Source organism: Danio aesculapii, chromosome 14 (genome assembly GCF_903798145.1).
Source record: "Danio aesculapii chromosome 14, fDanAes4.1, whole genome shotgun sequence".
NCBI classification, from domain to species: domain Eukaryota; kingdom Metazoa; phylum Chordata; class Actinopteri; order Cypriniformes; family Danionidae; genus Danio; species Danio aesculapii.
Window position 1 is genome coordinate 14,187,530 of NC_079448.1, and position 24,820 is coordinate 14,212,349.

At 41.1% G+C, this 24,820-nt stretch overlaps 1 protein-coding gene across 1 annotated transcript; it reads right to left on the reverse strand.

Moving 5' to 3' along the window:
• Positions 1–7,573: 7,573 nt before the first annotated feature.
• On the reverse strand, positions 7,574–8,343 carry LOC130240964 (trypsin inhibitor ClTI-1-like). Its single transcript, XM_056472650.1, has 4 exons — positions 8,248–8,343; positions 8,039–8,073; positions 7,843–7,952; positions 7,574–7,753 (listed from the first exon to the last, which is right to left on the reverse strand). The coding sequence occupies exons 1-4, from the start codon at positions 8,282–8,284 to the stop codon at positions 7,705–7,707; spliced, it is 231 nt and encodes a 76-aa protein (XP_056328625.1). The 5' UTR covers positions 8,285–8,343; the 3' UTR covers positions 7,574–7,704.
• Positions 8,344–24,820: the final 16,477 nt, after the last annotated feature.

A 24,820-nucleotide genomic window follows, 5' to 3' on the forward strand; every position in this document is an offset into this window, starting at 1 on the left:
TGACCCAGTTTAACCCATGAATCACTTGGGTGGGTTCTGTACATCACTTGGCTTCCTTAGAAAACAAGGATCATTTAGCCATCATTTATTATTCAAAAAAAGATTTCACATTCAAACCATGAGATGCATCGTCTGCTGGGTTTTCTTTAATGGGTACATACTTCCACTGTTGAGGATGTGTTGTGCCTCTTATAAAGGACACTCTATTAGCGAAAAATGTATGGAACCATTTGTTCTCACTCTTCATGTAATTAAGAACAGTGGCACTATTGCTCTAAGACAGAATCCTCCAATGGTAGTTGCAGCATTTTCTTAAACATGATGTCCTTCTTGACAGCCAAGACAGCTGCTGTAAGTTCTAAACAAGGTATGGTCACAGGTTTCAATTGTGTTACTCTGGACTTACCCATCAAAAAAGTCACATGAACCTTGTCTGCACTGTTCAGCATCTTCAGGCAATAAACTGCGCCATACCCAGTCTCACATACATCTACAAAGTGATGTAAACTAGCCTCTATGCACATTGTTCGGCTCTGGTTGTTGCGTCTTCACAGAGAGACGGCTGGGTCACTGTGAGAGAATCTAAAGGTGGGAGAAAACACTATATCCGTTCCAACCTCAAACAAGTTTAGCCCCCTCAGTGATGCACCCACTGAGAAACCTGATGAAAGTGCCCTAGTAATTTGCAACTCCATAGCACGGAACGTGCAAATACAGACACCAGCCACCATAATCAAATATCTGCCGGGAACCAGAGCGTCTGACATCATGTGAAATTTAAAAATGCTGGCTAAATCTAATCTAGTGTTCAGTAAGCTCGTTATCCACGTCGGTGCTAATGATGTTCGGCTACGTCAGTCGGAGATCACTTAAAGTAATGTTAAAGAGGTGTGTGATCTTGCAAAGATGATGTCAGACACCGTGATATGCTCTGGTCCCCTGCCCTCCCCTGAGTTCCGCAGCTGACTCTCATTACTCAATGACTGGATGTCAAAGTGGTGCCCACTGAATAACATTTTGTAGACAATTGGCCAAGTTTTTGGGGTAGACCTGACCTGTTGAAGAGAGATGATCTTCATCCCACCCGAGCTGGGGTAGCTCTTCTCTCTAGTAATCTGGCATATAGATTTGGTGTTGACACTTGACTAACTGGGGCCCAGGGCAGGGAGCAGTCAGATTATCTTAACCAACTGTCTGCTAACCTTCACAGTTTACCTAACTCAGATAATCTACAGCACGTAGAGCCACCTAGATGTAAGAACACTGTGTCTGTGTCTGTTCCCTGAACCTCTAAATATAAAAAACTCCCAAACCCATTCGAAGGTAACAATCTAATTGATGTTTCTCAAATAAAAACGAAAGGTAATCAATAGATAAAATTTGGATTATTGAACATTAGATCAGTCTCCTCTAAAACTCTTTTTGTTAATGATTTGATAAATCATAAAGCTAGATGCGCTTTGTTTAACAGAAACCTGGCTAAAACCAGATGATTACATGATCCTAAACAAGTCTTCACCTGAAGGATATCATTATAAACACAAGCCGCATCTTAAAGGCAAAGGTGGAGGCGTTGACATAATATACACTAATATTTTTAGTGTTACTCAGTGATGTGACTTCAAATATAATTCATTCGCCGCTGAGGCTGCAGCTCTGCACAAGACATTTGGTCAGCGGAGAAATGGAAATGATCGTGCCCAACTGAGTCTGATTTCTCTCAAGGTTTTTTTCTTCACTTTCGCCAATTGATGAAGTTTTTTTTTCCTCGCCGCTGTCGCCACTAGCTTGCATGGTTCAGGATCTGTAGAGCTGCGCATCGATGAATTTGCTCTTCAGTGTTTGGACTCTCAGTAGTGACTATTAAACCATATTAAACTGAGCTAAACTGAACTTAAACTCTGAAAATTAAACTGACACTGTTTCTATTTACTATGATCTTTTATGTGAAGCTGCTTTGACACAATCTACATTGTAAAAGCGCTATACAAATAAAGGTGAATTGAATTAAATTGAATTAATAGTAATGTATATTTCAGTGTGCAATTTAAACAATAAATGTCAATCTAAATTTATATTGGCAACTGTATATAGGCCTCCAGGGTACCATCCCGACTTTACAAAAGAATTTGTTGATTTCTTATCTGAAATAGTTCTGGCCACATTTAAATTTTAATTGTTGGTGATTTTAATATTCATATAGATAATGAAAAATATGCTTTAAGTCTGGCCTTCTTAGACATATTAGCCTCTGTTGAAGTGAAACAGCATGTCTCAGGGCCTACTCATCGGCATAATCATACCTCATACCATATTCATAAAGACTGTCAGTAACCTACCTGATCTTTCTACTTACCATAATATTCCAGGCAGCCTAGAAGAGCTTGACACTGAAACTACGGATTCTATCCTTTCTAGCATGTTAGACATAGTTGCTCCATTACACTTAAAAAAAAGATTAGGGAAAAAAAGCTTAAAGAAAGAATCTTAAAGGCTTAAAGAGCCCCTATTATGCATAAAATAGGGTCATATTTTTATTGTAAACTTTACCATCCACACGATTAAGTTAATAATCAGGTACCTTCTCAGCACAGCCCTTGTGTATAATGTCATCAAGAAAAGGTGAAATTCTTGGTTTATTTCCAATTTCTTTTTTAAACCAACAACCATTGCTTAGCAACACAAAGTTTAGTTGGTAATGTGACATCAGACTTAAATGGCAATCTTAATCTGTAATGTCCATCCTGGAGCATGACTGTACTGTTCATAATACTCATGAGCCAAAGATCTTCTCCTTGACATTTCCTTTTTCTCAACAGTCTTTTCACTGAAATTCTGATTAAACTGGTTGTTAAGCCAGCTACTCCAATCTAACAGCAGAAACTCTGTTAACATTAACAGCAGAATGTCCAAGTTCATTCTTATGGTCACTGTTTCCCTCTACAGTCCCATTGACAACCTATCCAAATATTGGACAGTGAGGCTGATGTTTAGTTGCTGACAGAATGCCTTCCATAATCTTGATGTGAATTGCGGTCCGCGGTCAAATGTAATGTCATCTGGAAACCCATAGAAACGAAATACCAAATTTTACAGTTATTCTGCTGTTTTCAAAGCAGATGTTAATTTAGGGAAGGGTATCAGGTGACAGGCCTTGGACAATCTTTCGATGACAGTGAGGATGGTTGTGTTAACCTGAGAGATGGGCAAGTCAGTGACGAAGTCAATAGCGAAATGTGACCAAGGGCGGTTGGGGATGGGTAAGTGCTGTAACAAACCTGCCGGTTGGAGGAGAGAGTGTTTATGTGCATTGCAAAGGGTGCACTTACGGACAAACTGGATGGTGTCTTTCTGCATGTTGGGCCACCAGAAATGGTTTTGGAGTAGTTGTAAAGTGCCATTAATACCAGGATTACCGAACTTAATGCAGTGTGTACTGAGTGTAGAACGTTCTCACTGAGGGACTGTGGAATGAACAATGTGTTGCAGTTGGAAAGGTGGGTTTCTTGGGCTTGAGCTTGAGAAATTTCTGTCATCAGATCCGATTGTACTGGTGCGATAAGTGTCTTCTCTGATAATATGGGTTCATTGGTGGTTTGTTGTCTTTCACGCTCGAATAATCGTGAGAGAGCATCGTTTTTTGAACCAGGCTGATAGGTGACCGTGAAATTAAACTGGTTAAAGAACTGGCTTGCTGTGAATTTAATCTCTTAGCAGATTGAATGTATTCAAGGTTCTTGAGGTCTGTGATCACAGAGAATACCTCTTTAGCTCCCTCTAGCCAATGTCTCCATTCTTCTAGGGCGGCCATTATAGCAAGAAGTTCTCTATTACCTACATTGTAGTTTCTCTCTGCTAAGTTGAGTTTACGTGAAAAAATGCACATGGGTGGAGTTTAGCCGACGAATCATGCTTTGCGATAATGTCACTCCAACTCCGCTGTCGGAAGCACACAATTCAACTACGAATAATTGTTTTGGGTTAGGAGGACACAAAATGGGTGCTGATGCAAATCTAGATTTGAGATTGTTAAATGCCTGTTTTGCCTCTGGTGTCCATTTCAGGTGTTTCCTCTCTTTTCTAGTCATAGACGTGAGGGACGCAGCTATTGTGCTGAAATTTTTAATAATCATCAATAGAAGTTGGAAAAGCCCAGAAATCTTTGTAATTCTCTTAAGGTGGTGAGTTGTGGCCAGTTGAGCACAGCATCTACTTTTTGTTCTTCTATCGCAACTCCCTCCGGCCCGATCACATATCATAAATAGGTTACAGGTCTGATTAAACTCCAGAACTCCAAAACTACATTTTTCCAGTTTGGTGTATAGATGATGATCTATGAGATGTTGTAGCACTGCTCGGATGTGTTGAATGTGTTCTTCCTGAGAGTTTGAATAGATCAATATATCGTCTATGCAGACAATCACCCAGCGATTTAACATGTCCCTGAATACATTGTTAACAAACGCTTGAAAATTTGATAGACTATTTGCTAGCCCGAAGGGCATTACAAGATATTCATAGTGCCTGTTACCTGTAGAAAAAGCTGTCTTCCATTTATCCCCCTCCTTTATTCTCACCAGATTGTGTGCACTACGTGGATCAAGCTTGGTGAAGATCTTGGCGGAGCGAAGTTGTTCCAGTGCAAATAGGATGAGCGGAAGTGGATATTTGTATTTCACTGTTATCTCGTTCAAACCCCTGTAAACAAAGCATGGACAGAGGGCTCCATTCTTCTTCTTTACAAAGAAAAAACCTGCAGACGCTGGTGAAGTCGATGGGCAGATGAACCCTTTGTCGACCTCCTCCTCGATATACACTTGCATTGCTTCAGACTCTGGTTGAGACAGTGAGAAGATTCTGCACAAGGGGGTATAGTGCCTGGTAGGAGATGATTAATCAGTGATTAATACAGCATTGATTTGAAGAGGCGATATGAGTTGTATGCACTCCGTGAAACAGGATTCACTCCATCGGATGATTTCTCCACTCCTCCAGGATATAATGGAATCATGTTGTTGTAACCATGGTAATCCTAGGATTACAGGGTGTGTGGGTGATTCGATGACGTAAAAACGTATTTTTCAGAGTGTAATGAGCCGTCTTTAGTGAAAATGGTTGCGTCAGATGATGGACTTCTCCAGTCCCCAAGGGGTCGCCCATCTAACAGTGAGACTGCTAAGGAAGAGTGAGAGAGAGTTAGAGGTATGGCATTACTTTTTACAAAAGTATAATCTATGAAGTTGCACTGGAATCAATCATAGCCTTAGTAATAATTTTCTGTTTTCCAAAAGACAGGATTATGCAAATGTCCAGGCTATGATTATTGATAGACTGTATAGCAGCTGAACTCATGTCTCTAGATGTGTCTGATGGGACAGGCATTTTTAATGTGCCCGGGTTGACACAGTAAAGACACTAGTTGTGTTAAAATTGCCGATTATGCTCTTCTTGTGTCAGGTGAGTTCGCCCAACTTGTACCAATGCCCATCATCCGGAAATAGGAACCACCGTATCCAGAAACGCATGGTCAGAACAGCATCTAGAAAAAGATGCGTTGCCTGACAGTGTTGATCTTAGGGGAAATCTTCTCTTTTATTGGACTGTTCTTTTAGAAGTACTCATTGAAACACCCAGGGATGGGAGAATCACTGAGCTCATCTGCATCTTCACCCTCACTGGATACATGAAGCTTGATTCTCTAGATTCAGTTCAGCAGATGTTGTTTCTTCAGTCACGTGAGGCTTCCGAGGTTTGCTCTCCTCCAAGGTGCTGGCTTTAAACTGATTAGATTGGCAGTATCTGTGAGGAGCAAAGGTATGCTTTGTCAATTCATAGGCATTCATTTTCTTACTCTTCAGAGTGATTGGTTATCTGGCTATTCCCGATGTGTCAAGTCACACAACATGAAAGCACCAACCGAAACTGAATCCAACCTGACGGAATCACTAGACTGAACATCACGCTGCAGACAAACAACATATTATCTACCAATTTAGAAAACTGTAAAGGGATCTTCTTGCATTTTAAAGATGTGTTTTGAGGCCTGGCAAATCTGCGTTTGACTGACAAGGTCGGTAAAAAACCTCCATCTCATGTAGCCTAGTCAACTGTGCATGTGCACAGAGTCACTGTGCTGCAAGGGCCCTGAGTTTGAATCCCGACTTGTACAAATACTCTTAAACTATGACTTGATGTATTTTAATAATGTCACTTTTTATGGCCAAACAAGACATATTTGATCCACAAAGTGTTCATTGGGATGTCAGACCAATGTTAAAACAAAAACACATTACAAGAACAGAGCATTTAAAAACGAATGTCTATAGCTGCATCATCCTGGATTCAAAGCCATTATCTCAGCATGCTATTCTGGAACTCTCACCACTCTCACTAAATCACTTAAAGCTCAATTCTATAAACATGTAGTTTAATACCTCGATTTGCTTAACTGTTTCTTTGCTGAAGCTGTTCCAGGGCAATACATAAAAAACGACCACTAGGTGTCACTGTAGAGACAGGTTTAGAAACATTTTGAAGCTTCGACACATTTGCTTTGACTGTTTCAGTGTTTCATGAAGCCTCGCTTTGCCGACCACTACAAATGGGTACATACAAGGAAATCCAGCAGCATAGTCAAGGAACAGGTCAATGCAGGTGGCAGACAATGTAAACAATAAAACAAGGCAAGGGTCAAAACACGGAGAGACTAAACCAAGAAACACTTCGTACTGTTGCAGGGTTTGCACCAACAAGACTCAGCAAGGTCTGTGTGTGTGCTGTATATGGTCTATGTAATTAGTCTTCGCAGCTTCCAGCTGTGTGTATGAGTAATGAAAGGAGAACTGAAACAGGTGTGTGTGTGTGTGTGTGGTGGATGACAGGATTTGTACTTCCTATAATGACAGAATTGTTCTCCGGGTGTGGTGAATGTTCTCCAGCAATATATACAAGTTAGATTGCTGGTTATTGTGACACTAAGTAAGAAGCTAGCTGGAGTTTTTTCCCCTGACTATTTGGTTCAAATGCACAAAATGAAAATACAAAACAAAGTTGTAATATATTTTAATAACAGAGCCTTTCAGGCAGAGGTCCAGCAGGCTTCGACTACATTGCTTTGTATGTACTGTAGTTATATTTAGTCCCAAAGAGATGACGACAGTTTTTATTTAGATTGTTATTTATTTTCAGTGTTAAAGTATTACTTTTGTGTGCCAAAACCTTTTATCACTTTTCTATCATTCCAAAGAGGGAAACTGAATTTTGTTTGTTTTTATTATTAATTTGTACTACTTTATTTGTAACAAACAAGTAAGCTTCGGTCCCCATGATTGAAGTTGACACCATTTTTATTCTTAAAAAATCATTTTGCAACAACTTTGTAAAAAAGACTGTTCCATGCACATTTATTTTAACTACACTAAGGGCTTTATCTACACCATTTTCTCTTCATCAGATTTTTGTAATTTTGAAACTCATGTCATGATAAAATTTCTCAAAAAAAGACTCAAAACAATTTTTTTTAGACCTCATAGTTAAATTTTTCTAATATCAAAATTCATTTAACACAACACTGACTTGTACATCAAGGGTTTATTTAAAGATTTGAATACTTTAAAAAGGAACAAATTCTTCATTTTGAGATGAAAACCCATTAAAAAGCAAGACATTGTTCACGTCATCCCAAATAAAATGAATGCATCTGGCTCAGCATTCACCCTTTTTGGAGATTAATATGATGTTGACCTTTTCCTCACTGCAACAAGATGGTCAGTTTAAAGAGTACATTAAAACAAGTAGATAAACCAAACATTACAAAATTGAATTACATGTAGGTCTACTTACAAAATTTTCACACACAAATTACACTCATTTGCGTATGTATTTCCATCTGTACCGCACACAGGCTTATATTCCTTGGTGCAGTGGGGCAGGTGGTATTTAATGCAGTTGGGCTGTAAATAAAGCATATACAAATAGCTGGTAAAAGACAAAAAAAAAAAAAAAGATAGAGAGCATAAGGATATATTGCTCAACTTACCACTGTAGGACAATCATCAGCTGCTGTTGCCATGGCTGTTTATAAGAACGTAGAAGCAAAAAGCAATTATTAAAGTTTTTTCTACACAACTATAGCTTAAACTTTCAAGTAATGACTAAACATAAAAACAACATTACTTTTGATACAAAACATGCTGGAAACATCCTAAATGATGTTCCTTTAAAGTCAAAATTAGTTTTCAAACTCACCTGACAAACAAAGTAGAAGAACAATCTGCGCCAGCATTGTGGTTTGTTTACAGAGACGTGTTGAGAAAGTAATTAATCACTTTCAGAGGCAGTGAGCTCCTTTTATTGCACTTTATTTCCCACCCACAGACCAGAGTGGGTTCATATTTAGTTCTTGTGTAAAAACTTCCAATGGGTGGAGTTATGTGAATGGTTAAAAAATTAAAAAAAAAAAAAAAAAAAATATATATATATATATATATATATATATATACTGTATGAGATACATTCATACGTTCATATAATTATTAATCATGTAACCCCCCTGTTCCCCCCTGTTTGCTACACTACTGTGTATATATATATATATATATATATATATATATATATATATATATATATATATATATATATATATTCATTCAATTTCTTTTCAGCTTAGTCCCTTTATTAATCTGGGGGTCACCACAGCAGAGTGAACCACCAACTTATCCAGCACGTTTTCATATGTTGATGGAAGATAATATTACATATAGCCTATATAAATCTTAACAATTTAAAAGGGGAATAAACTATCAATATTTGACAGCCTTTAAATTACAGATTATCATATACATTACAGTCTTTATTTTTTTTAAACGTCTTGCCCACTAAGATCATTAAAAACTGACAAGAAAAATATCACCAAAGGGCACTGAAAAGAAGTCTCTGTTTCAACCCACAATTAGCTTTGAATAACTTTTTTTAAGATACTGCAGAATAAACAGTTTGAGATTGATTCAGCATTTATAGTAAGAATTTAGAGTAATGTCTCATTCCATTGTGACACTGTTCTGGTCAATTAAATAACAAAACATCAATTAAATAACAAGTAATCAATTGATAAGTGGTATAAATAAAATATGAAAAATATATAATGATAAATTTTACAAATTGCTAATCATTTTAAAGTAGTAGGAAAAAAGAGCACACAAAGATAATTCAACAAAATATAATTTAACTTAACATAATATAATATATGAACAAAATATAATTGCTCGAACAGCTATGACATTACCACAGTAGATAAAATTGTTGATAAAATGCTTCATAAACAGTTGTAAACAAAATTCTTGCCAGCTCTTCTTACAGTCTGTTGACCAAACTGAAATTGAAATTCAGCTGTTTGTTAAATTTCAGCTTCTATGCTGGTAGTTGCAGCCCCTAGATGGAGAACTAACAGATACTTTAGAGATAGTAAGCTAGAAAGATAAAAAAAAAACTTTTTAGATCTGCAGCAATAGAATTACTTAATAAAATGGTAATAGATCAGTGAGTGTCATTCTCTGCCAGAGATGGCAATTTGTTCCTGGGTGTATGTGTGTGTAGGTTTTCATCATGACTTTCTTGTTCTAAATTTATGCATTTTATATTGTGGTACAGTGTATTCATGTACATGTGGAATCAATTTTAGTGATGGACTGCTAAATTTCCTCTCTGTGAAACTAACTTACATTTGTAAAATGTATTATATTAATAAAGACACCTTGATCTTGAAATAATGATCTTATTGTCCAGTCACAGAATGAGGAAGTGCCTTGCCCATTGTTTTTATCAGTGTTGTCAGTTTATCAAAGTCATGAAGATTATCAAAGTCTGTTTCATATTTTGTCGAATTACATTTACATTGTGTTCCACACTATTATGCAAGTGACAACAGTAGAAGTTTAGTAATGATTTGTTAAAAAATGTGATGACCTTGAAAGTGGAAAATATATTTAATCCCCTTCTTGTACAACTACATTTTTGGCCTAAATTCAGAACCGTTACTTGCCATTTTAATTAGAAGTGCCATACAGGGCATTGATTCAATAAGTTAAATTGTTTTCTGATATCAAGTTCAAAAATGACCTAGAAATGGTAATTTTTAACAATATGCAAATTTTTACCCTTAAATAGCCATTGAACCAGAAGCTCCTTGATGCCCATATTTGGAATGATTGTGAATATTAATAAACTCTGCGAATGTACTCTGAAAAAAATTGCAAAATAATCTTCATTTACTTCGATAATATTTTATTTGTCAAAAACAATTAACGCATAAATGTAGTGTAAGGTCCACCCAGTTGGTCCAGTGGAGGTGTCCACTGGTGGATGAAGGTTCAATGCCTGTTCGGTCTTTCCAGTGCACAATGTTGATTTACTTTAAATTTAACTCACATCTGACTCCAATTTGAATATGAGGTGGTTTAGAAACATTAATATATTTTTCTTTTGTTTTATCTGACTCCAATCATAAAACATTAAGATTATATCAATATATAATTTAGATAAATGTTTGAACCTTTTATCTTCACTCGTAACTATCACATTTGTTCATTCGGGTGCTCATGTCGCTCAGAGAAATAGCCCCGGCTGTAGGCATCACTCACGGTCACACTCTTGTCAGTCTTGAATACTAAACAGAGGTAGATGACTACTACTTTTAGATGGCCGCTCCCATGCTTGCTCAGTCTACAGTATTTTTGATTAGTCCTCCTCAGATATACACCCTTGAGTAAAGACATTATCATTTCCAATCAGAGGTTAGGGGCCATTATTATAAATGTAACCGACTACTGTACTCTATAATAATTTGGGTTTAGCCAAGCCCATGGTTTCCCATATACACTTAATTTAGAATAACATTACTTTCAAACCAGGGTCGGGTACCCTATCTAGGTTAGTCGTGCAACTCCTTGTTTGTCCTAGATGAAGTTAACGCCCTTTCCATCTAAGTACACTTGAATCAATACCAAGAGTCAGTCGGATCCCTAAAATACAATTAGTGTGCCCAATGCTCCATCTCAACTGGATTTTAGTCCATCTACTGACCTGACACAGGAAGTGCGGAAACAAGGATACAGCGTAATCTAATAGAATGAATAATTACAGAGTAAGCAAAATGTGTTCAAACATAACAATTTAATAGTCAGGTAAATGTGTATTATGCCAATTCATTCAGTCAATTCATAAACGATCAATATAAGACTCAATTTCTCAAAGATAAATCCAAGATTAAAAGATGCATACCTGACTTCAAAATATACGTAGCATGGAACATAAAGTTCCACACTATGGGCTGATCTGGATAACAGATTTGCCCTGAACATTTAGAAACTTTCCCTTAAGTAGTAAATCCAAGAATGCCCTCAAGGAAAGGGGTGTGTGAATAACAAAGACATTTGCATTTAGTGGAAGAGTTTCTGCCTATAGGAAAGGCACACCCTTCACAGTGGTTCAAAAGATACCTGAAGTTACATATCTATTGTTTTGATTATGTCTATTTTTGAGGAAATGAGACAATTGTACCAGTCGCACTGAGACATTTCAAATGATATCAAACATGATAGATATAGTGACTTGGGTTGATTTAGAACATTCCGACTTTGAAATGACCATTCTGTATGAGTACAGTATGTAGAGAGGGTGATTGAACAAATGGTTGCAGGGGTGCTTCAAATGTAAATGAAGGCCCTGGGAAGGCTCTTTCTGGAACAGACACAGGACATTCACTATTAATAGTAAGGACAAGGAGTGACAGGATCTCATCAATAGACTTGGAAAGACTGGAAAATAACTCAGATAAGGCCTCTGCTGCAGAGTCAGTGAACTACTTGGGACTCAGCTCATCAGCTTTGAAATGGAGAGCAAGGTACTCGTGCTTGCCTCTGTGGCCATACCGAGCAGCCAGAGCCTCAGGGATGGTCTCCGTGGCCAAAATCTTGAGCAATCTGCTCAGGAACAGTTCCTGTGTAAAGAACTGACTGCGCAGATCGTTAGACTTAAGTTGACTGGCATCGGTGGACACAACATGGAAATAAGATAGTAGGGAAGGGTTCAGACAATTCCATTTTTCCCTGCCATCTCTTTAAAATATAAACATTTATTTTACCCCAGTATTTTCAATGGAGTTTCTGTGCTAGCCTGCTGCCACTGTTAGTGTTTACACAGTCTATCATCTCATTTTATGCTTGAACAACTAAATGAATGCTTAATTTATTAACTGAATGTATTTGAATATTGATATAGCCACATTAACCTTTCACCGGAAGTCTACAGTTGGCTGAAAAACAGTAACTGTGCATATAGCCCATTGACTGTGGTAGAGTAGAGATACTCTGGATTAACAGGAGTGGGATCAGGTAGTGTGATGACTGTGGTAGACTTTACTGACTTGGAAAACTTTCTTGAGTCTTTTTGGAAACAGTGCTCATGCACAGCTCATGCCCTCACTGTAAAGGCGTTGCACAATTAAGAATTGCAAAAGGTTGTTGTTTTGTACTTGCAAAAGAACAAGTCACCCTCCTTGCTTCCTACAGTGGAGAAAGCACTCTGGCTGGTTTGAGTGTTACAATGGGTCTAAGCTATCAGCCGAGTCAAGCCCCACACCCCCCCCACCGCCCCACTCCAACATAGCTTGCTCTATTCAAGTTTGATTCTGAGTGGCAGTTCATCCCCCATTATGATCGCATTCTCATTCGATGACACCAGTGACATGATGTCCATCGTGGCATTAGAGGGTGAGCTGTCATTTTCAGAGGAAGGTCTAGATCCCCTACCACTCTTTGAGGTGCTTGTGGGCCAAGACACAAAGTCCGATGCTTCAATGGGAAAGAATTAATAAAAAAATGTGTAAAAGTATTTTTAAAAGATCCATAGACATATGGACATCCATGATGTGAAATTTTACAGTTGACAGAGGGTGAATATCCTGAATGGTGAGCACTGTACAAGTCAACATTAAAGGTGCAGCATGCAAGATTGACACTCAGTGATTTACAGTAACTAGACATTGTCTTTTTAATTCAAAACACTTTTTCACCCAAGTTACCTTGCCACTCCGCAGGAAACTACTGGCGATCTAGCCCTATTATTTAAAAATGGAAAACATTGTAATCCCTCACTAATTACTAAAATATGCGTTACTGCAAGAACCCAGCATTATCAATCATGTGTGATGGTGCAACGCTTAGATAACAGTATCTTTATCATATGTTTAAAGAACAAGCCCCATTGACATCCTTTTCCAATGCATTGATGAAATTAGCAATTGGAAATGTCAAAAATTTATTTTCTTCAGTTAAACAAAGAGAAATCTGAAGTCATTGCATTTGGGAATAGAGATGAGGTTCTCAAGGTGAATGCGTACCTTGGCTCTAGGGGTCAAACAACAAAAAATAAGCTCTACATTTCAGTAGTCATGTCAAAGCAGTGACTAAATCAGCATTCTATCATCAAAAATATTGCAAGAATTATATGCTTTGTTTCCACCGAGTACTTGTTCATGCTTTTATCACCAGCAGATTACTGTAATGAGCTCCTCACTGGTCTTCCCAAAAGGCAATCAGACAGTTGCAGCTTATCTAGAATGCTGCTGCTAGGATTCTGACCAGACTAGAAAATCAAAGCACATCACACCTGTCCTAATGTTAGGGAAGCAGACGGACAGACAAGGTGAGTAGATTATTTACCAGTGTTTATTTTCAACAGTGGAGCACGCAAGGAGAACTGATGAGACGTGACTGGAGTTTGGTGAATTCTGATGATCCTTGGTGGCAGGTTAGATGACAGACACTGAAGGAGACCGAATGCACACACCAGAGGGCTTGCGGGGAAGACAGACTGACGATAAACACAAGGCAGACAGGATACCGGGAACACTGGACAGACTAGGAGAAACAGAGAGTAGGTAAGTACAATATGCTGAGATCGAAGGCTAGTGATTACCAGGAGGTGTTCACTCAGAGTCCGCTTCGTAGGAACGAGACCGGACCATGAGTGAAGTGAAGGTGTGTGCTTATATAGTGACTATGAGTGATTGGGTGCAGCTGTGTGTGGTTAATACTCAGGTGACGGTGATCGTTGCGTGATGCTGGTGGAAGAGCCTGGCCAATCTGTGACATTACCCCCCTCCCCAGGGCCCGCTCCTGAGGGCCTATACCTCCGACGCCGTGGTGGTCTACCACGTCCACGAGGTGCTGGAAACTCGGGGTGATTGGAGTGGAACTCCTCCATAAGTGCGGGATCTAATATATCTGATCTGGGGATCCAAGACCTCTCCTCCGGACCGTATCCTTCCCATTCGACAAGATATTGCAGCTGACCACCACGACGTCGGGACCGTAGAATGTCCTTGACCTTATAGATGGACCCACTTCCGACATCAGTGGGGAGGAGGTTCCTCTTCATGGCCAGGCTCTGTGGAGGGAATCAGAGGGTCGTGAAAGGGTTTGAGGAGTGACACATGGAATGTGGGGTGGATTCTATATTGTGGTGGTAACTGTAACTTAAACGTGACGGGGTGACCTGTTCCAGGATGGTGAAGGGACCAACAAATCTGGGACTAAGTTTTCGGGAGGGCAGTCGCAAGCGGATGTCTCTGGTGAGAGCCAAACTTTCTGCCCCGGCGCATAGATAGGACCTGGAATCCTCCTCTTGTCGGAGACCTCCTTGGCTCTGCGAACTGCCCTCTGGAGATGTGATGAGCATCGTCCAGACCCTCTCGCTCTCCCGGAACCAGTAATCCACTGCGGGGACATCAGAAGGTTCGCCATCCCAGGGAAAGAGTGGAGGTTGGAAGCCCAGAATGCACTGGAATGGCGTAAGTCCGGTGGTAGGTTGCCGCAGGGAATTCTGGGCGTATTCCGCCCAGCCCAGAAACTGGCTCCAGGAGTTTTGATGACCGTGACAGAATGTTCTGAGGAACCGCCCCACTTCTTGGATCTTCCTCTCTGTCTTGGCCGTTGGTCTGTGGATGATAGCCAGACAGAGGGCTGACGGTCACACCTAGGAGTCTGAAGAAGGCTTTCCATAGTCTGGGAGATGAATTGGGGTCCTCGGTCCGAGACTATAATCTTCGGTAACCCAAAGCATCGAAAGACATGGTTGAATAGGTTTTTCGGCCGGTTTCTAGGGCTGTGGGCAGACCCTTCAAAGGAAATCAGCACGACAGAATTTGGAAAATCGATCGACAATGACTAAAATGCAGGTATTACCTTCAGATGATGGGAGATTCGTCATGAAGTCAACTCCTAGGTGTGACCAGGGGCGGTTCGGGATGGGCAAGGGAGTGAAGTTTACCTGCAGGTAGATGGCGAGGACTCTTCGACATAGCGCACTCTCTACACAGCCCTTGAACGTATCTCCTCACATCCCTCGCCATGTTTGGCCACCAAAAGCGTTGGGATAGCAGCGAGAGGGTGTTGTTGGCCCCGGGATGCCCTGTGCCCAAAGATGTATGGGTGGAATGAATCAGATCTACCCGTTGGTTTCAGGAATGAAGCGACGATTGGGGGGGACAGCCCGGTGGAGTCCTGGATTCGGGAGTGGCGACGACCGTAGGAGCGGACCAGGTGATGGGACAGACTGTGATCTGTTCTGGGAGGATCCTGGCTGGGGTCTCCATGATTTCCGCTGATCATAAATTCGGGAAAGTTGCGTCTGCTCGTATGTTCTTTGACCCAGGTCGGTAAGATATTGAGAATTGAATCGGGAGAATAACAGGGACCATCGGGCCTGACGAGGACAGAGTCTTTTGGCTTCTTTGAGGTACTGGAGATTTTTGTGGTCTGTAATCACCTGGAAGAGATGTTTGGCTCCCTCCAGCCAGTGTCGCCATTCTTCCAGGGCAAGCTTGATAGCCAATAGCTCTCGATTTCCCCGATGTCATAGTTTCTTTCCGCCGGGCTGAGCTTCCCTGAGAAATAGGCGCATGGATGGAGTAATGCTGGTGTACCATGATGTTGTGATAGGATGGCTCCCACTCCAGTGGTCGATGCATCGACCTCGACCACGAACGGTAGTTCAGGATCTGGGTGAGTCAGGAGTGGAGCTTGAGTGAAGGATTGTTTGAGGGTTTGGAAGGCTGCGGCGGCTTCGGAGGCCAGGAGAGTTTCTTGGGTTGGTTTCGGAGTAGGTTGGTCAGCGGAGCGGTGATGAACTGTAGTTGTGGATGAAACGTCGATAGAAATTGGCAAACCCTAGAAATCGTTGGAGTTCTTTAACAGTTGTTGGTTCTGGCCAGGAGACAACGGCAGTGACCTTCCCCTCGTCCATGCGAACCCCTCTCTGATCAATGATGTACCCCAAGAACTGAACAGATGGTAAGTGGAAGGAGCATTTTTCAGCCTTGAGGTACAACTGATGGTCTCTGAGGGTTTGTAGGACCTCCGCAACGTGGTGGCTGTGTTCGGCCTCACTCCGGTAGTAAATCAGGATGTCCATCAATGTAGACTATGACGGAGATATGGAGGACTCCCGGAGGACTTCGTGAATGAAGTTCTGGAATACGGAGGGGGGCGTTGACCAGACCATAGGGCATGACCAGGTATTCGTAGTGCCCTGTAGGGTCACAAACGCCGTCTTCCACTCGTCCCCTCGCGTATTCTAACAAGATTGTAGGCGCTGCGGAGGTCCAACTTGTGAATACCTTGGCGATCGGAGTTGTTCCAGGGCCGCAGGACGAGAGGAAGGGGATACCGGAACTTAATTGTTCCTTGATTCAGAACTCGATAGTCCCGATGCAAGGACGCAGCCCTCCATCCTTCTTGGCCACAAAGAAGAAGCTTGAGGCAGCGGGTGAACGTGGACTGGCGGATATACCCCTGACTCAGTGCTCCTGAATATACTCCTCTATGGCCTTAGTTTCCGGAAGGGACAACGGGTAGATCCGACCTTTGGGCATAGGAGCATCTGGAAGCAGGTCTATTGCGCAGTCCCCATGGCCGATGTGGAGGTAGCTGGGAAGCTCTCTTGGGGCAAAAAACGTCTTCGTATGCGGAGTAGATCTTCGGGATTTGAATGGATCGTTTATCGACTGGACTTCGACAGACGTGACATAGATGGTAAGGGGTCTCTGAGGTTGAACAGGTAGGGTCGGGAAAACATCTGGATCTGCAGTCCTCACCCCATCTCTTTATCTCTCCTGTGCCCAAGAGAGGATGGGATCGTGCTTCACCAGCCCGGACGCCCTAGTATTATATCCATAGATGCGCCCTCCAGAACCAGAAATTGGATCTCCTCCTTGTGGAGCAATCCCACTTGGAGATTGATAGGTTCGCATTTACGATGGATACGTGCCTGGGAATGGATATTGTTGGTTATGGGTTGAATCTGGTAGACATGCGTCGAGGCTTCGGTGTTAAGTTGGAGGTGGCGACAGAGGGCGTACAAAATGAAATTTCCAGCTGACCCAGAGTCGATGAGGGCCGTGACTGAAACAGATACAGAAGGGGTAGTTAACTGGACATTGGTGGTGAGAGGATGCATTTTTTCAATGGGAGAACTGAACACACTCACCAAGGGACGTGCTGGACGAATGGGACAGTCCAGCCTGACATGTCCATCGGCACCACAGTACATACATAGACCCCGGGTTTTGTTGTTGCTTTTATATAGAACACAATTTAAATCAGCCTTTAGCCTCAGTAGTTAAAATAGTCAAACAACAGAACACTATTCTAGATAGGTCACGTTATGTTTTAACAAAGGTGTGTTTGTTTTTGTTCATATTTAAATCTAAATAAATAAAAATATGCAATGTTCTCTTGGTCTTTTTTAAAATTATCAACAAAAATACAAAGCTATAAAGTATACAACAAAGCCAGATTTAAACCTTAGTAACAACAAAAGATAGAGAACAAAGTGTAATTTGTCAGTTTCATCCACACAGCATTAACATGTGTTGTCAGCCAGTCATTTCCCATCATGCTTTTGGTGAGGCAAAATCAGAGGAGTGCTCAGTGCCAGAGTTTTTTGGCACACATCAGCATGACATCAAAGCTAGGCGAAGACACATAAGACACATTTCTAACTGAGATGCATCTTTCGGTGATCACCAGTGATAGATTCTGCTCAGATTTTGCTCATCTTAAATAACCAAATATACCTAAAAATCTCAACTGGATTTTGATGTCGTCCATACATGACACTTTCACTCTCACGCGTTCTAAAATGATACCAGCAAACATAAACAATATTTTTCACATATACAACATTTTAAACCATAATTTAGAAATTAAACATAAACAACATTTTTCACTCAACGGGCCTCAGTAAAAAACAGTTTGCATCATCAGATTCAGCGCTCATATGAACCCTTTTCACAAAACTGTTATTTCACGTTTAATGCTCATCTTAAATCATTGAATATTTTAATATTTCTATTTTTTAAGTATGAATGTTTAAATATATTTCTGTATGTACAGTATTACATCAACTTTGCATAGTGTATGGGACAGTAATTTTACATCGTTCTCATCTCTGGCATCCGTTATCAGTCTTTCACAATTTTTTCCTTTCTGAAGGTCTTGATACACCATTGTGGCATTTTTCATTTATAATTTCAGCAAATAGGATTGTAAAAAAATATTTGTTGTATTCTCCCATTCACTGCACTCTTTATCCAACTATAATGACTTCTGCTATTGAGAAACTCAGATGTGGCGGGGAAGATGTGGTCAAACACTCCGCAACAACGGAGAGCAGTTTAGGAGACCGGCGGCTGAAAAGTGGGTCAATCAGGGTTATGATCACACCTGTTTCTTCTCAGTGATTGGGTCGGAGAGACGTGAAGAGAGGAAAGAGCCAGAAACAAGGCTCAAAATGTGTGTTGATTTGCCATATGACAAAAATTACCTTAATCGTCGACCCTGCCTTCTTCTTCCTTTATACAAAACGAACTGTATTACAGTGGAATGTGAAAAGGAGATTGATGCTCAATGTAGCTGTTGTCAGAAAAGTGTCTGAAATCTTCTCACACTGCCAGAACTTAATCATAGCAAAAATCTGAACACAATGATCATTAAGCAGTGATCTATGAACACGTTAAACCAATGAACAAAAATTTGCTTAGGATTTGTAATATCAAATTTGTCTCGGATGATCAAATCATGGCTAAAATCCTACAGTGTGAGCAGGGCTTAAGACAATGCCTTTATAAAACCAAAATATTAGCTTAATACACATTCAAATGGTTGTCAACTACAAGTTCAAGTGTGGTTAAAAACAGAAAAGGAAAAATGTATTATAACACCAGAGAACATTCATAAGCTTTATTTTAATATAATTAGACACATCTGAGTTTTATTTCAGTAATTTTTAAGGATAGTGTAGAATACTATTAGCACTTTTAAACACATTTAAAATATAGGAAAAATAGAAAGTAAAGCAATAGAAATTACAATATGTGGAAAAGTCTCCCTTTATCTGAAGAGCTGTTGCAATCCGTCTAACAGTTTGAATTCTGTTAGAGCCAATATAGAGATAAAGAGTTTTGAGCCCTCATTTTTCCAGACTTTTAAAGAGTTTTATCTTGGCCAAATAAACTTATTTATTTATAGCTTTCAGATTATGTATACACCTGAATTTCCAAAAGTTCCCCCTTACCTTTTGTGGTCCAGGGTTATATTTGAATTTTGAATTAAACAGTTTAGTATTAGTTTTTTGGTATCTAAAATGTTGTTATAAGGCTGTATATAACTTAAATACAATGAACGTTATAACTGCATTCGTTTAATTAAGCACGGATTTCGAGTCCCTGGCTTTCTCCACGTGTCTGCATTGGTTTCTTCAGGGTGCTCCGGTTTCCCACCACAGTCCAATGCTTTGTTAGTTAATGAAAAAATATCTAGACAAGCATTTTATTTAAAAAATATTTAAATATTGTTTTGTTTTGAGAAATAATGAATCAAAATTAAGTGAGTTTTTCCTTAAAACAAGCTAAATAATTTGCCAGTGTGGTAAGTACAATAATCTTCTTTTGGTTTGAAATAACAGTATTTTTCTTTAATTTAGGTTGATAAAACTCCTAATATTGACTTAATATTTCTGAAAACATTTTTACTTATCTAAAAAATGCTTCTTTCTAAGAATTTTTAGACATTTTAACTAAAAACAAGACAAAAACTAAGCTTTTTTTTGCAGTGGACGCTATATATTGGTGCAGATTTAATAGAAAGTACCGCTTAAGCAATTGTCACTTACTACACATGCTCACACAGAGAGCTGGGATGAAATGGCAAAAATTTGTTGTTTCCACATGATTTTTATCTGAAAGATTTCAGAAATTTTCACATTGCACTGATCTTTTATCTTCAGAAACACATTTCTTCCTCCGCATACTGCATTGAAAATGTGAATGTCTAAAGGATGAGAACCTCTTTAGGTGGCTTTTCAGGGTTCATGTTAAAACAATGTTTTTAAGTGTGCACATCCCATGAGGTCCCAGTTATGAACAGCAGTGAAGTGATACAGCACATTAGGTTACATGATAATGGTAACATTCCAGATTCAGGTTTAGTAGCTGACATCTCAGAAATGCAAATAAACGTAGGGTAGTCAGGATTCAGGGTTGTAGGTTCAGCCAACTGGTAGTGCCTAACTTGTATTGATATGGCACTATTGCAATATTTACAAAAATATAATCTGCTTAATTTTGAAAAAAAAAAAAAAAAAACTTGATCACCACTAAATAAAATGATTCCTTATGATCATCTTACTCCAGAAATGACATACCAATTAATAAGTAAATCAAGCAGTAAAAGAATTATCACAAGAAGTGTAACCAATCAGAATTGCACAAAACCAAACACAAAAAACTGTTTGTAAAGGTATAAGTATGTCTTTTTAAACGGTGCGTGCATGCGTGCGTGTGTGTGTGTGTGCGTGCGTGTTATTTATGTGATGTAGCAGCCTGGTTTCTCTCAAGGTTTTTTGTTCCCCTTCACTTCATCATTGGTGATGTTTGTTACTTGGCCACTGTCGCCACTGGCTTGCATGGTTTGAGACTTGTGAGCTGCGCATCTTGCTCTTAAGTGTTTGGACTTACAGCAGTGAAATTTAAACCACACTGAACTGAACTGAACTAAACGGAACTTAAACTCTGAAAACTGGACTGACACAGCTTCAGTTTATTATAGTCTTCTATGAGAAGCTGCTTTGACACAATCTACATTGTAAAAGCGCTAGATACAAAGATGAATTGAATTGAATCAAATTGAATAAAAAAAATCAGTGTTTTTGAAACTAATGAAGACAGCAGAAGTCATTGATTTATTAGAATTTTTTAGCCTGACATGTTAACGGCTGCAGAATATTTGAAATGTTTCTTAAATATATTGTATTCAATGAGGGCAAATTTTACCCATACAGTTAAGACATATTTTAGAGCAGTAATTACAATGAAACCGTGATATATTTATCCAAGGTTATCATACCATCAGAAACGTATACAGGCCCATACATTTTCAGTTCAAGGTAAACTGTCTGTAATAGTCTGCTGATTGAGTTAAAAAGGCAAAAATATTTAAACATATTTCAAAGAGATTTTTAAAAAGTGGTTAAAACAAAATCAGGTTTGTGAACACTGGCTGTCATGCAGTTTCCACCTTTTTCATGTATTGGTATTTTGAATAGGTAATGTATATTTATAGGTGTATTATAAATACATGTGTACTGTTTGTTAAGGGAAGCAGATGGACAAGGAAGGTGAGTGAGTTATTAACGAAGTTTATTTACAACATATAAGCACATCAGGAGAACGGAGGAGAAGTGAGTGGAGTCTGGTTGTTTGTAGAGATCCTTGGTGGCAGGTTGGATGACTGATACTGAGGGAGACCGAATGCACACACCAGAGGGCTTGCGGGGAAGACAGACTGACGACAAACACAAGGCAAACAGGATACCGGGAACACTGGACAAACTAGGAGAGACAGAGAGCAGATAAGTACAAAATACTGATATCGAGAGTTTAGTGATTACCAGGAGGTGTTCACTCAGAGTCCGCTTCGTAGGAACGAGACCGGACCCTGAGTGAAGTGAGGTGTGTGCTTATGTAGTGACTATAAGTGATTTGGTGCAGCTGTGTGTGGTTAATACTCAGGTGATGGTGATCTTTGCGTGATGCTGGTGGAAGAGCCTGGCCAATCCGTGACATTACCCCCCTCCCCAGGGCCTGCTCCTGAGGGCCTATACCTCCGACGCCGTGGTGGTCTACCACGTCCACGAGGTGCTGGAAACTCGGGGTGATTGGAGTGGAACTCCTCCATAAGTGCGGGATCTAATATATCTGATCTGGGGACCCAAGATCTCTCCTCCGGACCGTATCCCTCCCAGTCGACAAGATATTCCAGATGACCACCACGACGTCGGGACCTTAGAATGTCCTTGACCTTGTAGATGGAACCGACTTCCGACATCAGTGGGGGAGGAGGTTCCTCTTCATGGCCAGGCTCTGTGGAGGGAATCAGAGGGTCGTGAAAGGGTTTGAGGAGTGACACGTGGAATGTGGGGTGGATTCTATATTGTGGTGGTAGCTGTAACTTAAACGTGACGGGGTTGACCTGCTCCAGGATGGTGAAGGGACCAACAAATCTGGGACTAAGTTTTCGGGAGGGCAGTCGCAAGCGGATGTCCCTGGTGGAGATCCAAACTTTCTGCCCCAGCGCATAGCTAGGACCTGGAATCCTCCTCTTGTCGGAGACCTCCTTGGCTCTGCGAACTGCCCTCTGGAGATGGTGATGAGCATCGTCCCAGACCCTCTCGCTCTCCCGGAACCAGTAATCCACTGCGGGGACATCAGAAGGTTCGCCATCCCAGGGAAAGAGTGGAGGTTGGAATCCCAGAATACACTGGAATGGCGTAAGTCCGGTGGTAGGTTGCCGCAGGGAATTCTGGGCGTATTCCGCCCAGCCCAGAAACTGGCTCCAGGAGTTTTGATGACCGTGACAGAATGTTCTGAGGAACCGCCCCACTTCTTGTATCTTCCTCTCTGTCTGGCCGTTGGTCTGTGGATGGTAGCCAGATGAGAGGCTGACGGTCACACCTAGGAGTCTGAAGAAGGCTTTCCATAGTCTGGAGATGAACTGGGGTCCTCGGTCCGAGACTATATCTTCAGGTACCCCAAAGCATCTGAAGACATGGTTGAATAGGGTTTCGGCGGTTTCTAGGGCTGTGGGTAGGCCCCTGAAGGGAATCAGACGGCAGAATTTGGAAAATCGATCGACAATGACTAAAATGCAGGTATTACCTTCCGATGATGGGAGATCTGTCATGAAATCAACTCCTAGGTGTGACCAGGGGCGGTTCGGGATGGGCAAGGGATGGAGTTTACCTGCAGGTAGATGGCGAGGACTCTTCGACATGGCGCACTCTCTACAGCCTTGAACATATCTCCTCACATTCCTCGCCATGTGCGGCCACCAAAAGCGTTGGGATAGCAGCGAGAGGGTGTTGTTGGCCCCGGCATGCCCTGTGCCCAAAGATGTATGGGTGGAATGAATCAGATCTACCCGTTGGTTTTCAGGAATGAAACGACGATTGGGGGGACAGCCCGGCGGAGTCCTGGATTCGGGAGTGGCGACGACTGTAGGAGCGGACCAGGTGATGGGACAGACCGTGATCTGTTCTGGGAGGATTCTGGCTGGGGTCTCCATGATTTCCGGCTGATCATAAATACGGGAAAGTGCGTCCGCTCGGATGTTCTTTGACCCAGGTCGGTAAGATATTGAGAATTGGAATCGGGAGAAGAACAGGGACCATCGGGCCTGACGAGGACAGAGTCTTTTGGCTTCTTTGAGGTACTGGAGATTTTTATGGTCTGTAATCACCTGGAAAGGATGTTTGGCTCCCTCCAGCCAGTGTCGCCATTCTTCCAGGGCAAGCTTGATAGCCAATAGCTCCCGATTTCCGATGTCATAGTTTCTCTCCCCGGGCTGAGCTTCTTTGAGAAATAGGCACATGGATGGAGTAATGCTGGTGTACCATGATGTTGTGATAGTATGGCTCCCACTCCAGTTGTCGAGGCATCTACCTCGACCACGAACGGGATTTCAGGATCGGGGTGAGTCAGGAGTGGAGCTTGAGTGAAGGATTGTTTGAGGGTTTGGAAGGCTGCATCGGCTTCGGGAGGCCAGGAGAGTTTCTTGGGATGGTTCTTGAGTAGGTTGGTCAGTGGAGCGGTAATGATACTGTAGTTGTGGATGAAATGTCTATAGAAATTGGCAAACCCTAGAAATCGTTGGAGTTCTTTAATAGTTATTGGTTTTGGCCAGGAGACAACGGCAGTGACCTTCCCCTCGTCCATGCGAACCCCTTCATGATCAATGATGTACCCCAAGAACTGAACAGACGGTAGGTGGAAGGAGCATTTTTCAGCCTTGAGGTACAATTGATGGTCTCTGAGGGTTTGTAGGACCTCCGCAACGTGGTGGCGGTGTTCGGCCTCACTCCGGGAGTAAATCAGGATGTCATCAATGTAGACTATGATGGAGATATGGAGGAACTCCCGGAGGACTTCGTGAATGAAGTTCTGGAATACGGAGGGGGCGTTGACCAGACCATAGGGCATGACCAGGTATTCGTAGTGTCCTGTAGGGGTCACAAACGCCGTCTTCCACTCGTCCCCCTCACGTATTCTGACCAGATTGTAGGCGCTGCGGAGGTCCAACTTCGTGAATATCTTGGCGGATCGGAGTTGTTCCAGGGCCGCAGGGACGAGAGGAAGGGGATACCGGAACTTTATTGTTCCTTGATTCAGAACTTGATAGTCGATGCAAGGACGCAGCCCTCCATCCTT

Bases quoted from the DNA above. Each gene is read 5' to 3' on its own strand.
- LOC130240964 (XM_056472650.1), bottom strand. From the start codon at position 8,284: ATGCTGGCGCAGATTGTTCTTCTACTTTGTTTGTCAG. The intron at 7,953-8,038 runs GTAAGTTGAGCA...CTTTATTTACAG, and splicing joins CTGATGATTGTCCTACAGTG to CCCAACTGCATTAAATACCA. The intron at 7,754-7,842 runs GTAAGTAGACCT...ATCTTGTTGCAG, and splicing joins AATTTGTGTGTGAAAATTTT to TGAGGAAAAGGTCAACATCA.